General features: G+C 46.3%; 1 protein-coding gene across 3 annotated transcripts in view; it reads left to right on the top strand.

Annotated features, from left to right (window-relative positions):
- ptprk (protein tyrosine phosphatase receptor type K) overlaps window positions 1-17,994 on the top strand; it is a 132,634-nt gene that overhangs the window by 19,665 nt on the left and 94,975 nt on the right. For all 3 annotated transcript variants that reach the window (XM_076272965.1, XM_076272964.1, XM_076272963.1), the window contains exon 2: window positions 13,935-14,057. In XM_076272965.1, the coding sequence (XP_076129080.1) occupies window positions 13,935-14,057 (123 nt within the window). The remainder of the gene's footprint in view (window positions 1-13,934; window positions 14,058-17,994) is intronic.

The raw sequence follows: 17,994 nt of genomic DNA, 5'->3' as shown, positions 1-17,994 counted from the left end.
CCTATGGATGTGAACAACCCCCTTTAGTTTAGTGTTGCTCAGAGAAGATATATATATATATATATGAGAGAGAAAGAGAAAAGGCAGACACCCTTATCAATCCATGGCAGCGTTTGGATTTGACGACCATTCCCTTTCAAAAGTTTTCCTTCCTCCCCCCTTTTCCTTGTGTAATTGGTTCAGCCCATAATCGCCCCGATCTAAATTACTCATCAGTTGCTAATTTTCTTACATTCAAGGTCATAGAGATTGTTATTGAGGAGGGGGCACACTGGACACGCGTGCCAACCAAACCCCAACCCTCCGTATCGTAATGCGAAGAGACAGCACAGGGAGAGACAAAGATACGGTGGGATGAAGGGAGGGAGAGACGAGTGGGGCAGGGAGAGTGTATTTAACTCAAGGGGGTTTTGTCTGAGCGAAGTCTCTTAATAGCACCGTAACATTACCCTGCCTTTGTGATAGTGGTAGTGGGCAGGTCTGCGGAGAGTTGGGTGACGCTCCAGGACAACAGTCTGAGTAAGTGTGTGTGTGTGTGTGTGTGTGTGTGTGTGTGTGTGTGTGTGTGTGTGTGTGTGTGTGTGTGTGTGTGTGTGTGTGTGTGTGTGTGTGTGTGTGTGTGTGTGTGTGTGTGTGTGTGTGTGTGTGTGTGTGTGTGTGTGTGTGTGTGTGTGTGTGTGAGCAGACTGAAAGAGGTACAGAGTGAGGGCTCTCAGGTGTCTCAGCCCTAGGCCACATTCTTACCTGAATGTGTCTGTGTGTGTGTCACATACCTAGGTAAGCGTCAAACCAGTTCACACCCATTTCTTACTTACTCATTCTCAGACACCTATTGCGAAATCTGGCCCTTTTCCAGTCCTATCTACTCTACCTATCTCTCTCTCTCTTGCTCTCACTCACTCACTCACTCACTAACTCACTCACTTGCGCACACACACACACACACACAGTCTCTCTCTCTCACTCTCTCTCTCACACACACACACACACACACACACACACACACACAGTCTCTCTCTCTCTCGCATGCACACACACACAAACACACGCACAGAGAGAGAGAGGGAGAGACAGACAGACAGACACACACATGCACGCACACACACACAGAGACTTTCTCTTGCCAGGGCTCAGCTGTCTCTCAGTTCTGCGGGCCCCCCCCCTCGGATGACTACTGACTTTCAGGCCGTCCTCCCCGCTGATGATTCATGTACGTTGAGTGTAAAGCAAAACTATTTCCATCGACTACCCATAAAGTTCCTCCCAACTCCCTGGCCTCGTTTAGCGTCGAGGCGGGGGATGCTTGTGGCTGAGCTCATTTTTTAAGCTGAACATGCCATTTTTTCCCCCCTGCCCGTAAGTGGTGTTTGACCAAATTTACAACTAAAGGTGAACCTTGGAACACCCCCATCCACCCACCCCACCTCATCTCCACCATCTCTGGGTGCTAGGTTATTTATTGCAGAAGCTACTTGAGACTTGAGAGACTGCTAATGGCTTCTATTAAAATGTAATTGGCGAGGGTGCAGCGAAATGAGCTGTGAGTCGGGCATCATGTTCCTTTTAATCCTTCTGAAATGAATTTGTGGTATGATATTAGCTTTTGTTATGGTCTTACCCCTTGAAAGTAGCATTTCAGAACACCAGGTTTTTCAGGTCAAAACTGGCTCCCTGAGCTGCAACAGAGTAGCAGTAGTCCCCTGCGGGCTGCTTGGCGAGGCTGATTGCTCTGCTGCAAAGTGTCTGCTTGTTTTATGCCCCTGTGCATTATTGAGGTTGCTGATCTTTGTTTAACTGATGCTGCATTAATGGACTTCCTGTCCGCACCGGCAGAAATTAGTGCACTGTAACTGCTGCTGTCAATGGATGAATAAATGCCCCCCCCCACACCCCTCTCTCTCTCGGTGGACTGGGAGCATGGGCCCCTGCCACGGCTATCTACCTACTTCAGCAGCTCGTTGCACCGGTGCTGCCAAATGTTTGTTTGGTGGAGATAGCGGGCGGAAAAACCTGGCTCTGTGAATCCAGCGCCGTAAGCCGGCGAAATCCTCTGCAAGGCTGAAATTCTGTTTGGCTTAATGGCGGCAAGGCCTGGCACCGAAAACGCCACCGGTCCCCTGACGTTACTAAACTCCTGTTTTTATCTCGGCACGGAAATATGGCTCGTGATTGAGGACATATGTTCTGGTTTTCAACTCTTTTTTTTTTTGGTGCAGCTCATCATGTATGCCAGGACGAATAAGCAATAACCGATTGTTTTTGCGTTTTTTCTGTCTACTTGGATGACAGCATTGTGTTTTCAGCGAGGAATGAGCCCTCAGAAATGTAATAGATTTTACTAGTGGGTTTGTTTGAAGCCACATGGGGTTTCACTTTTGTGAGACAGCATCTTGTAGCAGATGTAGCTCACATAGAATGGCAACAGGAGGTCGGTGCCTTCCTCCAATATTGCTTGTGTTTATCAGGCAAAGAAATCTGTATTTCATGGTTAGCTCCTTTAGCTCGAGTTAGAGGCAGAAAACAAATTTTGTTCTGAAATCTGATCCTATTGTCTTGTGTACATCAGATAACAATGGGAGAGGGAGAGGCCTACTTGATGGATTGCTGCAGACATCTGAGGCCTATATTAGTTTGAGGTTAGGAATGCAGGTAACACACACACACACACACACATACTTACTACACACACACACACACACATACTAACTACACACACACACACACACACACACACACACACACACACACACACACATACTTACTACACACACACACACATACTAACTACACACACACACACACTAACCACACACACACGCATACTAACTACACAAACACACACACACTAACCACACACACACACACACTAACCACACACACACACACATACTAACCACACACACACACACACACACACATACTAACTACACACACACACACACACACACACTAACTACACACACACACACTAACTACACACACACTACACACCTTTTACTCCAAGGACTCTAAAATAAAACATTGCTGTGTGTTCTTCCCCCAAAGAGCCTGAGTTTATCAGTTGACCCACCCCCATTTCCTCCTCACCCTGGCAGTATCAGTTAATGAATGGCCAGCCCCAACTCTCACCCCCTTCCCCACACCAGTGAGCCTGACCTGAATGAGAGTGGCCCTTCCTGTCCGAAATTTGTGCTGTCCCAGGGAGTTCTTTATGGAGGTGTCAGTCATGTCCCCCAGGCCTGAATGAAAGCCATGCCAGCGGTCAGACAACAGAAGTGCTGCGGCACAGCAAAGCTCTCGCAGGTCGCCTGGCTGCATTGTGGCCCCCCCCCTCCCCCCCCTCCCTCGGCCAGACACTTATCTCAGCTGCTCGTACGGAAACTTTTTCACCCCCGCCGAGCCCCCATTTATCACCCTACTTTTTGTGAGTCCGTCTACTAGTCTCTCTCAAAGCACAAACTCGGAGTGCTGGGGAGGTGGTGGGGAGAGAGCGGAGATGACACAGGGGCAGTGGGTAAGCCGAGCTTTTGCTCGTGCTTGGAGAGGGTTCTTGCCGTTGGGGTGTTTGTGTGTGTGTGTGTGTGTGTGTGTGTGTGTGTGTGTGTGTGTGTGTGTGTGTGTGTGTGTGTGGGTTGTCAGGGCCAGCAGGGTGTGTGTATGTGTGTGAGTACTAGGCCACCTGCCGAGTGCTGGCCGTTTTATGGGCTTATCACCTCCTGCAGACGGGCCCAGTGAACTGCTGGCCGACCGGAAATCAGCCACCTTTGGAATGGACAATGGATGCTCTCTCTCTCCATCCGTCTCTCTCTCTCTCTCTCTCTCTCCCTCTCTCTCTCTCTCTCTCTCCCTCTCTCCCTCCCTCTCCCTCTCTCTCTCTCTCTCTCTCTCTCTCTCTCTCTCTCTCTCTCTCCCTCTCTCCCTCTCTCCCTCTCCCTCTCCCTCTCCCTCTCCCTCTCTCTCTCTCTCTCTCTCTCCCTCCCTCCCTCCCTCTCTCTCTCTCTCTCTCTCTATCTCTCTCTCTCTCTCTCTCTCTCTCTCTCTCTCTCTCTCTCTCTCTCTCTCACTCCCTCTGCACTGTCAGTGTCGGCCATTTGCCTCACTCTTCTTCTCCCTCTTCTCCTCCTTTTCTCTATCCTGTCACTTCTTCTGAGTGTTTTTGTTGTTTGCATCCATTTTGTGAGGTGGGAGTGGAGTCATGCACGCTCTGACTCTGCAGAACTGTTGCATTCCCTCTCAACTAGCAATTAAGCCTGCTTTTTTCATTCCCTCTCTCTCATGGACTATTAAAAACACGATTTGAAACGGCCTGAGGACACTTGATGTACTTGTATCTTTAAAAGCAATATAACATACAACTCTAAATTCATGTAATGTGATGTAAGAAAATCTGAGGAAAAAAGCAATGGAATAGTCCAAGTGCGCTCAATTAGTCACTGTACTGCAGCATTGCTTCTGCATTTTTCGGACATTCCCAGAATGCACGAGGCTTCTGCAGCACACACTACACAAACACCTCTTTGTTAATCTTTGTCTCGAGCTCAGCAGGTCTATGAAGTGTTTGTGGTTATGCAGGCTTTCGTGTCAAGAATGTTCACTGTTTCCCTGTGACGCTTCGGCCAAGGTTGCCGGCGCAGTGAAAGTTTGTGTCGTCTCTGGGCAAGTTCTTGAAGAGAACTACTCCACATACCTAAAGCTAATTACAATTATGTGGAATTAGTGGTTTTGCTTGAAGTAGAGGGCCTTTCCTTGTTCAGACAATTTACTACACAGGGGTCAGTGTGAGTGTTTAGACATGGTATTATTATCTGAAAAAATACAGGCATGTCTCTGGTATTTATGAGTGCCTCGGAAATTTCAAGATAGTTCCTTTCTTACAACACAGCAGTTTCAAACTCAAAACTTCTAGAACTATTGGATTGAAGTCCATCAGATGGACTTGAAAACCATGTCTTATGATGAATTGGTGAATCAACCAACTTGTCCACTTCCACAACTCCACAGGCCAGAAAATCAATGAATTACACTGGAACACCTCTGCATGTTCGCACAAGTAATTGGGTGCTTGACTTTATAGATTAACTGGGGCGGTTACAGATTGAGAGGCTCTTCACTGTAGTTCGACTATAATTTCAGTTGGCCCCAAATTACCCACCACAATTTCACCTCTTGGTTATTTACTGGTCCACTTAACCTCAATAGCCGCTAAAAGTAGTTGACATTTTATTGGGATTTTGAAAGTGTTTCACGCTAACATTCTGTCCCAAACTCTAGCAAATACAGAGCCAAGTAAGGATTAGAGAAAAGACAGATAGCACAGCTCAATGTAGCGCTTCAGCGCCTTCTCAAACTCAGCAGATTTCGGACCACACTTGATTGTTTGCAATCCCTCCACACACCTAAGCTATTTCAAATACGGTGTCAGCCCAGATGGGCGGCTAAAGTAGCCAGTGGAATGTGGATTTGGGCCACGGCCAGTCCGAGTGGCGCTTCATCATCTCAACCCCTCCTCCCCCCTCCCAAATTCTCTTCCCTGGAAGCCATCACAGCGGGAATGGAGCCCGGTGACAGCCGTATAATGAATCACGCTGAGGAGAGCTCCTGTGATGGCCATCTTGTAAGAAAAGGACTATGTTCGAATTCCATGATTACTGTTGTTACTGCTGTTTTTGTTATTTTATGTATAGCTATGGCTGCTGAGCAATTTGCATTACATTGTCTCTGTATGGGCCACAGAGCAGAGACATTTACAAGGGAGCTTGTCACATTCATGTCAATGTGTTGAAACACTCGTAGAGCGGATTTGATTGGGGGGGGGGGGGTGGTCGGGTGAGGAGGAGCATTAAAGAAACTATTCCCGACTTACACTTTCTCTGTAATTACACGCTTCCGGGGGATCCTATTGTTCTAGTGGCGCACGGCACAGCACTTTTAAAAGTGTTCAAGTGGGATGGTTTAAATAGCAGACACCAGCGTCAGGAAAACGTACAAGGCTTTGCAGGCAACTTCGAACAACCTGAAAGGATAATCATCATCATCTTCCTCCTCCTCCTAGTAGGCAGGGGAAAGCATTGTCAAAGGAGGGTGCATTTTAAAAAGGGGGGGGCGGGGAGAGCATTATCCTTTCTACTTTGTGTGTGATTGTAGGTCAACCTTGTATTTTCAAACGGGTGTGGTGTGTAGTGTCAAGGGTGTGGCTTGAATTGAGAACCTGCTTGTTTGAAAGCATAGGGTTCTCCCTTTGGAGTAGATGCACTAAGTAAAGGCTGATTCTGAATCAGATTAGTCACTGATTCAGTGCTGATCAGAAGTGCATTCAAAATGTCAGACAACAAAGGCAAACCAAACAAGAAACTATTATGAAAATGTTTGAGTTCACGGACAGTTAACACTGACGTAACACTGACAGTCTAAGGCGGTAGTACTCTGTCAACAAACATAGTGGATGGACAAATATGAACACACCTCTTGAGTAAAAGGTGGAGTGTCCTCCAACTCACACACTGTAAACACTCTGTAACTGCTGACTCTAGACCAGTTGTGTCTCTGATTTCAGTGTTAATCCACAACTACCAGGCCTATTTTTTTGGGAGTTACCTGGGAGTGGACACCCTCCATGAATCATACACGTTGAGTTCATCCATAGTTAAACATTTTAAAGCCAAGAGCCGCAGAGCTGAAATGGTTTCTTTGTGCTGGCTAAGTTTTCCAGAGGTCGCAGCAAGTGAGCTCATGTGGTCTGGAAATGTTTGTAAGACATTTTCAAGAGCTTGATAAAACTCTTAAATCAAGAAATGGTGTGTCTTTCACCGTCTTTTTTATTTTTATTTTTTGACTGCTGAGCTGTTTCTGTGGCAGAAAAGCATTCTTCATTTCAGCCAAGTTGAGGGAGCATGGTTTTCATTTTCATTTTGCTTATTTTTCCCTTTGTTGCTCTTGGACGCTTCCTAGAGCTGAGGTCTTCAGGAGGCCTGGTGGTTAACAGGTTCAAGTTCTTAACTCCTAACAGCTCTCACTTACAACCAACTCCAAACAAACAAAGTCAGGGTTTACGTACAGCAGCATGGATTAAGTTTTTGTTTTTACATGTACATCAACGGAAAGGTTATATATCAGTAACCACACTTTGAGTGTGTGTTTATCGAGTATTGTAGGTTGTCAGATCAAGCTGGCATGTGACATGTTGCAAATATGTTGAAAACGAGATGAAACATTCAGGGGAATGAGAAGCTTTGATTGATGACTTCCTGCATATAGCATGTGCATGCATGGTGCTTTTTCTGCAGCTGCACATAGCTAAATATATAATCAGCAATGAAAGCCTTGCAGAAGTGTCACCCGCGTGTGTGTGTGTGTGTGTGTGTGTGTCTCAACACACATACACACACACACACACACACACACACACACGGCTAAGTGTATATGGCATAGATTACTGAATTGCACCAGCGATACTAGAAAACTATTTAAATATTTAAATTTTTACCTAAAGGAGGAGGGATGTCTTTTTAAGTGGTTGTTTTGTATCCTCATCCAGCAATTAAACTCTCACCATACACTGATACGCTGAAGATCATCTGGCTCTAAGTGGATAGGCAGCCTGTGAGGCCTTGACAATACCCTGTAATCTCACCACTTTGGGCTACATGGCGGGTTGGTTTTGCTTTAATATACAGATCTGCTTTGGTCTATTGATTTGGAAACCCTGTCATAAGAAAAGCTCCTGTGTCACCAGCCAGCACATGTGAGTGAGACAAGATTGCCTGAGATTATCAGTTACCCCTGAGGCAAACGGAAATGACTCTACGATCACCTTCAGTGTGCACTTTCGCGTGTCGGAGAGAATGTTTCTGTGTCTTGGAGAGAGAGAGAGAGAGAGAGAGTGGGAGAGGTAGGAGAAGGCGAGCATATAAGACCTGGTCAAGAATAGGAAATAGGCCACTTTGTAATTAGCATGCAAATCGTTGACAAGTTGCTTATAGTGGAAGAAAAAATGCTTATTCAGCTGAAATTGGTAGCGGTGGTTCCAAGCGGCCCCTGAGGCAACCTGTCATAGGACCAGAGGCTAGAGAGATGGAAGAAGAAAGAACTGGAGGGATGTGAGGGAATTGGAAGACGGAGGGGGGGGGGGCATTGTGACAAGAGCTTGAAGAATCTCATTACACTTAACGGATTTAATTGCCTGTCTTCATCTTAATCTTCTCTGTTTTTTCATTTCATTTCGTTCTTTTTTTTTCGGTAGTTACTAAATGTGAGAGACACTGCCCTCATGGTAATGGCATTGTCATTGAATTGTTTGCGCCATGTATTTTTTTTTTTTTTTTTTGTGCTCTTGTTAAACAAAATGGAGGTGTGCACTGTGCTCCCGTGCTTTTATCTGGGACAGGCTTTTGATGGGAGCAGAGGCGCGAGAGCGAGACGCGGAGAGGGAGAGCAGTGATGCGCGAGGGCCGCGCGGCGAATGTAAAGTAACCGAGGGATGTAGTGTTTGTGGAGACAGTGAAATGTCACCTTGTATTACTTCTACATAATTTAACCTCACCCCAACCCATCCACCTCTCTCTCTCCTCTCTCTCTCTCTCTCTCTCTCTCTCTCTCTCTCTCTCTCTCTCTCTCTCTCCTCTCTCTCCTCTCTCTCTCTCCTCTCTCTCTCTCTCCTCTCTCTCTCTCTCTCTCTCTCTGTCTCTCTCTCTCTCTCTCCTCATACTTCCACATCTCTTTCACTGTAAAATGGGGGCAAAGAGCTGACACTGATTAAAGATCTGTCCCTTTCTTTATGCTCTCTAAGTGGAGCCGAGATGGTTGCAAGTGAGCGCTTTTTTTGTTATAATAAAAAATGTCTAATGGGCCGAACAGATGGAAAACTTCCCAAAGTCTGACATGGACAAGGAATCTCTCACTCTCTCACTCATTACTGACCCTTAAATCATTCTGAACCATCAGAAATGGAATATGGTGTTGTACATTGAGAAGGGTGGTGGGGGTGGTGGTGGTGGAAGACAAACGTGGATTGTATTGAGTTGAATAGATGTTTGTTGACCACGTTTGCTGAACAACACAGGGGTTGTGTGCAGTTTGTATATCTTTGCTCACAGTAAGCGGTTGGAGGCTGAAGTACTCTGACTAATGTGTTGCTCTTCTTATCCGTGATTCTCAAGCAGAAGTGGGGAAAAATAATTTAGACAATTATTGAAAATTACACGCAATCTGAGTTTGTCTTCCTTATCTTAATTGGATCATTGCTCATATTTTCAATTCATCTCAACAGAAGATGGTTTTGTGATTGATTTTTTTGTGTTTGCATGCAGTTAGTTTGCACTGTTTCAAATGATTTTTTACATTACAAATGAAGTTTGAAAAGATAGTGTTTGGTACCTTTTGTAGTATAAAACAAAGACCGGTCTCTTTTTGTTTCTGTTTGACTTTTGTTTTTACCACAAAGTCTTTTTCAACTCCGAGGTCTGGTATTTATTACAAATATTGCCACTGTGTTAACTGTGAACCATGGCCTCTTTGGTCAGACCCATATTTGTGAGGCACTAAATGGCTCCTTCCCCACAAATGCACAGTTATCCCCGCCGGTCGCAGTCAGATCATGTTTCAACGTGTACAGGCAGCAGGGTTCTCCCTCTCACCTTAGTCGTCACCCCATCATAGTGCTCTCCTGTGAGTCTCTGTCTTTCCTCTGTTACTGTGTCTCTCTCTCTTCCTCTTCTCTTCCTCTTCTCTTCCTCTCTCTCCGTCTCTCATTTGCTCACTCCATCCTCCTTTTCTCACTTGCTGTTCTTCTCAGTTTCCTCTCTTTCTTTCTCCCTCTCCCTCGCTTCACCCCCCCCCCCTCTCTCTCTCTCTCACACACACACACACACACACACACACACACACACACACACACACACATACACTCTCACACACACACACACACACACATATACTCTCACACACACACACACACACACACACACACACACACACACACATACACTCTCACACACACACACACATATACTCTCACACACACACACACACACACACACACACACACACACACACACACACACATACACTCTCACACACACACACACACACACGCATTCATAAAATAAATAGAGTAACGTGAAGAGGATGTGTTATGTATGCATTGTGATAGAGCTGTTAACCCACTTTTATCAGGGGATGTGAACACAGCTTCGCCCTTGAGGTTTATCAGCCACAATAATTATTTTATTATGCAAATGAAGCGCGGGCCATTATTTCATTAGCAGAGTTCCAAATTCGAGTCCTTTAGATTAGTATGCAAATCATTTTGTCGGTGGTGTCCTTGCAGGCAGCCTGTGAATTTATTACTCATTTCTTGTCCATCTGGAATTGCCGCGAGTTGTTATCTGGCTATTAATACAGTCGCAACTTCGCCAGTGTGTCCTGTGATGTATGCCCGCACAAGCAACGACACTCTGCAAGGTGACCCGACGCTAATGGATGTTCATTTATGATGATGAGGGATAGAAGATTTGCTACGTTTGGGAGAATTTTTCTGCCAGCACACAGTTTCCCACTGTTTTAGCATGTGCACACTATAATTGGGGTTTGCAGATTAGAAAAACGCTGTAGAGTAGACTATGTCTTTTTTTTTCTCAAAGTAATGCGATATCAGTAGGTTCTGTGATTTGAGGCTTTGGAAATGGGCTAGTGCAAGTGTTCTATGAGTAGTTTTTTTTTGTGGGGGTGGTATGTGTATTCATTTTAATTAAAGATCCCTGTTATTGTGCTGAGAAAATCCAGTGTTTTCTGTTGGATTACATGGTCGGCAGAGTGAGTCAGCCTGCAATTGTTTGATCTAAACACTCTCTCTCCCTTCTCGGAGGTGACATATTTGTGAAATATTTCAACAGGAGGGGGAGAGGGAGACCGAGAGGCGGAGACGGAGAGAGATGGTGAAGAACCCAGTTAGGGCCAGTAGGGCTGTACTCTCACGATGTGCTACAGACTGTCAGATGGTGTTTGTGTGAGAATGTGAGTTTTGGCAGTGCTTGCTGGTTTTGTGTAAGTCTGTGTGTCTATGTCTGTGTCTGTGTGTGTCTGTCTGTCTGTGTGTGTGTGTGTGTGTGTGTGTGTGTTTGTGTACTGGCAGAACACAGTGAAGAGATGCCTGTTTAGTGGGGGAGACAAGAGTGGGAGGGGAGGACAGATAGTTTTACACAGACACATTTGAGCAAAAGACCCCATGAACCTAGATGAGCTGGATTTTTTGGCTTGGAGCTTTAGAGAAGATCTCTCTAGAGACACCTCTGATTGCACTCATGAACTTCTCTTCCATCTGCTAATATGTGAAGGCATGCGAGATCTCATGTGGTGCCATGCAGGACGTCACTAGTTCAATCTAACTAAGATTCTAAACTCGTAAGCATCAAAGCAGGGAAGCACCCATACAGTTGTACACACACACACACACACACACACACACACACACACACACACACACACACACATATGCTAGAGTTTTTATTATTACTTTGCATAATGGCTGACAAATGGGCAGAAATAGTATGGCTATGACACTAAACCATTACACTGGATTAGAGAGATGAATGCGGCGAACATGGATCATGGCAGCTCAAAGTGGCTTTCTCGTTGCGGTTATTTGAGGTGGCCCATCTGGAGCGACAGCGAGTCTCGTGACCTGCCCTGCTCCGAGCCCACTCTGGGGAGTGTTCACACAGCTTCGCTCCGGTGGTAGTGTTGGTGGTGGTGGTGGTGATGACGACGACAACGCCAGGCTTTGAACTCGTTTCACAGGGCAGAGTCGGAGATGACAGGACCCTTTAGTCGTCGCAATGTAGCATTTTTGAGATTTACAAGAGTGAAGGGGTGGAGGGGGGGGGGGGGTTGATGGAAACGAGCAGGATTGAGCAGGTGAAATGTAAGGAATCTCATTACAAACTGTAAGAAATGCTGTGCTGCAAGGCTTTTTCGCATTTGCATTCATTTGATCTGCGATGGCAGGGAAGGATGGAGGGAGGGAGGGTGGGTGTTGGGGGGAGGGGGGGGGGACACAAAAGGCAGGGGCCGTGTTGAGTCATCACCTTTAAATTGGGAGATTAAACTGAGCTAAGATGACAGAAGTTATTAATTTTGAATCAGCCAGTAATATGATTTTCCTCGCAGTCAGTGGCAAATTCCCGCGTGGGCCCGGAGGTGTTGCTCGTGAGGGGATGTGTGTTGCCTCTGGGGCTCGGCGTCCAACTTTGATTTGTTTCCGCTCCTGCGACGAAAGCCCCTGCCACCCTCGTGGGCCCAGTCTTTTAAAGAAACCCTCCCCCTTCTCACTCTCCGCACATGAAAGGGTCGACGGAGGCAGCCGCGTCGGAGGATGTGTGTATTAACGCGGGGGCATTTTCTCTTCAAGGTCCTCTAGTGTTCTCTTCCCACCCTTTCAGATCCCATTCTTTTGAGGGTGAGAATGAAGCACAGTCTTCCAGGCTGTTAAGTGGGAATTTGAATATTTTTGTCTGCCCCCCCCCCCCCCCCCCACACACACACACACACACCATCCTTTTTGTTCTGCTGGGTGGAATTAATTAGCACCTTAGCTTTTTGTCTGCATTAAAATGTAAATTGTGATTTTTCTGTCTGACATCAGTCAGAAGCTTTAAAGGTCAGTGGTGGAGAGGGGGAGATGGTGTGACCTTTCTGTAGGTGTGAAAAACCATCTCACCGTAATGAGCTGAAGACTGAGGGTCACTGACGGCCCTGGTTCGGGTCAGCGGCGCGCTCGTGTTAAATTATTTTACGCCGCTGCGATGCCGGATGGGGCTGGAATCTTTGATGTCCCTCACCTTGAAGAAGCACATTTCCAATTTCCACCCCACAGCTCACGCTACGCTAACCCTACAAGCCCGTCTTGCACTGCATTGCAAATGGCTTTTGCAGTTTTTGAAGTCCCCCCCCCCCCCCAATCCACGTTTTGACACAAACTCGATAGGCTGAAACTTTTGTGTCATTTTCCTGGCAAGGGTTGAGATGTCCTGGTGGGACCCCTTTTTCTACCCTTTTCACTTTTCTTTCAGTTTTCTCCTTTCTTTCCTCATCCCCCACTTCTGTCCCCTCACTTCCCTTTCTCCTCTACCCGCCCCCCTCCTCTCTCCAACTGGGAACAGTCAGGAATGGCAGACATCTCTCCCACTCACAGCTCTGCCAGTGACCCCAGGTGCAGACAGTGACTAGGATCAGCCTCCAGTGTCAATTATTACAGCTCTCTCTCTCTCTCTCTCTCTCTCTCTCTCTCTCTCTCTCTCTCTCTCTCTCTCTCTCTCTCTCTGCGCTCCTGGGCCTGACGTGCACTCCTCCAGGCAGAAGAAACCATGAGGGTGCTGGGTAAAGCAGGGAGATGAGTAGGAGGCTACAGTGTGTGAGATGTATGTGGGGAAGGCTGGAAGGCTTTTGTTTTTGCACCCATCTCACAGATGACTGGCTGCGAGTTATGCCTGAAACCTAGGCAGGCTTGTATGCCCACACACACACACACAGACACACACACAAATACATGCAGACACGTAAACACACACACCAGACACGTACACAGCTTGGTGGTGACAGAGTGCTCCCACAGCCTCCTTCAGCCCCCACACTTGTCAGTTCTTCACACACTGCATTTGCCAATGCTGAAGCCAGCGCCTGCCTACCAGGACAGCAGTGGTATGGAGTTAATGCTGAGTGAGAAAAAGAGACGGTGGGGGGGGGGGGGGGGGGGGTTGGGGTTGGCCATTTTACCCACTTATTCACCCCAGTTACGGTAATTGGGTTCTCCTCAACAACAGTCAATTAATGCCGACCGGCCCTGACAGTGTGAAATGCAGACTCGTCGTAATGAGTGGTGGCCTTGCCGGGCTTTCCTAATGATTGTTTGTCATCTCCTTCCTCCCCTGTCTGCCCCGTAGGCGGCTGCACCTTCGATGACGGCCCTGCGCAGTGCGACTACCAGCAGGACCCTTACGATGACTTCGACTGGACACATGTCAGCGCCCAGGAGGTCCCCTACCTGTCCCCCGAGCTCCCCCAAGGTAAGCAAACCAAGCCGAGTGTGAGCTCATCGCCACTGACCCGTAAAAACTTCTCACACAAAACAAACATCTTCACATTTATGAGGCTGGGGCATGGAGTATGAAGTAGCACTCTGTGATTTCTATCTGTTCAGTATAAGGTCGTACAAGCATGGCATGAAGGCCTAAGCAAGCCCTGCCCACTAATGGAGAGAAAGAAGCAGATTTAGTTGGCTCTTTGCACCGCATACTTGTGTGAGCGTTTGAAGATAAGTAAATGGAATGTTAATATAGAGGCTGAATGGAGTGTGGAGAGAGTTGGCTTATCAGGCAGCTGGCGAAGCCATTCGCTTCAGTGGAAAGGCCCGGCGTGAAACAATAGATAGGTATGAGAGTATTAATCTCTAGACTCATTGCCCTTTTGTCGGTTAATTTCACAATGCTCTCTTGACTCCCCTACCACCACCACCACCATTGCTGAGCTGCAGTTAAAGAAAACTCTTTAAAAGAAAAAATACGGAGCTATTTTGGTCTTTGGAACTGTCATCCATGGTACAATTAAACTTTTTTAAATAAGATCAGGGCAGGCAGAGTTATGAGGAAAAGGACGGCACCGCTCCGGCCGACCTTCATTATTCACCGTAAGCCAGGCTTAATCACTTGTTTTTCAGACAGGATGATATGCGTAGGAAATTAAAGCATTTCACTTTTGACCAAATTTTCACAATTAATAAGATATTAGGTAATTAATCATGCAAAAGGAAGCAAAAAGGTCATCGGCACTTCGTTTGAACAAGGTTGTGTTCCATTAGAGTGTTCGCAAATGAGCCTGGAGTGATTACTTTGAGTTGTAACGTTCCCAGGCAGCCATGGAGCCAAGGTGCGATTTGTCATTATTCAAGAAAGTCACCTTCTGCAAGTCAGCACTGGCTGCTTTTTTTTCCCTCAAGGGGAACATTGAGAGATAGCAAGATTGCGGTGGGTATACTTGCATGCTCTTAAGTGTCCCTTTAGAGAGGGGTGTGTGTTAATTTGCAGCGGGTTGAAAACATAACAAGTTGCAACAGTTGGCTTCGTGGGAAGCACAAGGCACACATAGTCAAACACAAGCCACTGCCCCCCACAGTCCCAGGTGCCTCTGAAGATCTTCTTCCAAGTTGGCTTTAGGCAGAAACCGGCAAGTCTGGAGACTGCTTAAGTCATTGAAGTACTTTGTTTTTGCTGGTGTTTGCTGTGTGCCCTGTCTTGGACATAAACATTCTTGACTACAAAAGAACTAATGAAAAGAACAAATGCCCCCTTCCCCTGAAGACATGCCCCCTCTTTCTTTTGACTCAGTAGAGAGTTGCGCTGACTAGATTGAAGTTGCGCTAACAGACCAAACATTCCTTTTGACTTTCGCAGTGCTCACAAGTCACTGTCATAAAACCGGGTGAAACTGCAGTGACAAGTCACTCCACCCCAAGCTGTAAAATTACATCACACTCTTTTACAGTCTCTGGGCTTGACATCAGAGATGTCCCAGAAATCTGAATGTGGGTGCTCTTTTGCAAGAACTTTAAAACACAGAATAGATTTCCAAAACGAAGCACAGAAACCACATCTTAAAATCACAATTTATATACCAATGTGTGGGCAATTCAGCCTGCATTCAGTTGAAAGTAAGCAAAAGAGAACCGTTATGCCATAAGGAGTCAGTGTGTTTAGACAGCAGATTCTCCCACATTCTGTAACTGGAATCACATGGAGGGCCTGTTTTGATTAAGTCTTGATGCTCTCCAGCTTTCCCTGCAAGTTGGAATGAGGGTTACCCTCCACTCCCCTGTGCCATATCACACAAGGGAATTAAACTTGGATGGATAAGGGAGTGAACATGACATTAAAAATACCTTTATGCTGCGCACAAACAGGCACTCCCTACCCTTTATCATGCCTTACCAAAAATACTTCCCTCTCTTATTGACATTTTCCACAGGCATGCAATGTGACCGTGCTGTGAAGCTTTGCCGCCCGTCTGTCTCTCTTGAGGGGAATTTGGCCTGAGATGCCCCTCTCTCTGGAGTTGCATGGATGGGAGTGTGTAGTTCTCCCATGTGGGTGTTTTTCTCTCCTTATGTCTCTCCCTGAGGCTGGGTCTTGGTGGCCTTGAAGCTTGAAGTGGGCTGATCTCTCTCCCGAAACTATCAGTCCCCTCTAACTCACAAGATCAATTCCTCAGGACCGTCAGCTGAAACGGCTCCTTAATGTGGGTCAGTCATAGGGAATTAAAGTGAGAGACACCTGGGTAGTTTCTTCCCTACCGTTCGCTTGCCTGTAAAAAAAAAATATACGCAGGCCTTAATAGACTGGCATGAGGGAAATTGATGTGGTTTTTTTCTTCCTGGCTCGACTCCCACCTCATGCCACCTTACTCCTTGACGTGCAGATGAGCGGTGTTGCTGTCTCCCGGTAGGTTGCATAATTAGCCGTATGCCTGCTCTCCACGCAGGGCGCGGTGAGTGACAGCCATCTTGTTCACCAGCATTTATCTCCCCCCAACAGCCATCTTGTGAGAGTGGCTGTGTGACAAGCATCTTCTCCCAGCTCGAACCCTATGAGGGAGGAAATTGTCATTGTAGAATGTTGCGATACCCAAACAAGCATAATTGGAATTTATTTAAGCTTTCATCTTTTTTTGAGTGGGGGGATGGGCCTGTCACCATGCATAACAATTGAAGGATAAAAATGCATTATTTTGAGACTGCCTTTGAGATTCTGTGTGGCTCAGACATGTTGCAGGAACAAGGTTCCGACTGGGAATACCCATGTTGGATGAACATGTGGAGTACATTAACTCGACTGTGATGTCCTTTGGATCCTTGGATGGGTAAAAACACACGCCCGAAAGCGTAAGTGGAAAGTCAATCAGAGAGGGAGAAGCATCCAGCAGATCTTATTGTATTTCCTGCTGCATGACAGAGCAAGCTGACTTTACCCTCCAATGACTTTTCAAGATGCTCTCGGTTTGAATAACAGTCGTGCTCTGCAGGGGAGAGAGACATTGAATGGCTTCCACTGTCTAAGCCCAAATGGCACCATTAACTATAATGTCAAGGCAACAATGATTCCACTCTGGTTAAGGAAGTATGCAAAGAAGTATGCCCCGTGAATAGGCTAGGAGAGCTTAGACATAAGGTGGAGAATAATTTAAAAGCGAAAGACAGACACTGATTAGGGCTTGTAGGGTTCCTCTACAATGTTGCTCTCCTTTTCTATTTAGTGCCATTAACTCTCTCTTTTGTGCCTTGAAATGGCCTTTTTGAAGGTCAGTACTATCAGTCATGGTAAGCCCTGAGCAACTGGTGGTGTTTTTTCAAGGGTATATCAGCTGTAGCTGGTTGGCCCCGATGCTTGGAGTTACTTTGGCTATTTCTTACTCTCAGACCAGAAAAAGCCCATCTATTTGTTTTGTCCATGTTTTTTATTTAATCAGCAGTTGCATTACATATGGCTCTTTGCTTGCATGTAATATGCATGGTCGCTGCCTTGCACATTTATGTGCATGTACTCCCCATGCCTGGAACATCTGCTGTATTTGATTAATAGTTGAGAAGGACAATAAATAAGGATAATAAATATTACTGTTTTATTTTCCGCGTGTTGCTTGAATCTTTCCAAAGTGGGTCAGTGCATGTTTGAGACTCAGCGTTATGAGTATATGGCCGTTCTCTCTCTCTCTCTCTCTCTCTCTCTCTCTCTCTCTCTCTCTCTCTCTCTCTCTTTCTCTCTTTCCCCGATTTCCTTACCCTCTCCATTTCTCTCTGTAAGGTGTTCTGTCACAAGCTTCCAGCGCTTTCTTTTGTCCTGTCTGCCAGCCCAGCAGCTCAGTTCCACAGTAATTAGTCTCAGCGCTTGATTACCCAGCGTTGCCAATCATGGCATTAGAATAATCCCAGCACATCAAATAAACACTGAAGCG

Source organism: Alosa pseudoharengus, unplaced genomic scaffold (genome assembly GCF_046254945.1).
Source record: "Alosa pseudoharengus isolate Yale_2024_CS ecotype anadromous, Long Island Sound unplaced genomic scaffold, YU_APseudo_1.1 YU_APseudo_1.1_scf_7, whole genome shotgun sequence".
NCBI classification, from domain to species: Eukaryota; Metazoa; Chordata; class Actinopteri; order Clupeiformes; family Clupeidae; genus Alosa; species Alosa pseudoharengus.
Note: the sequence above shows the minus strand (reverse complement) of the source record. Positions and strands in the feature narration are given on the sequence as shown.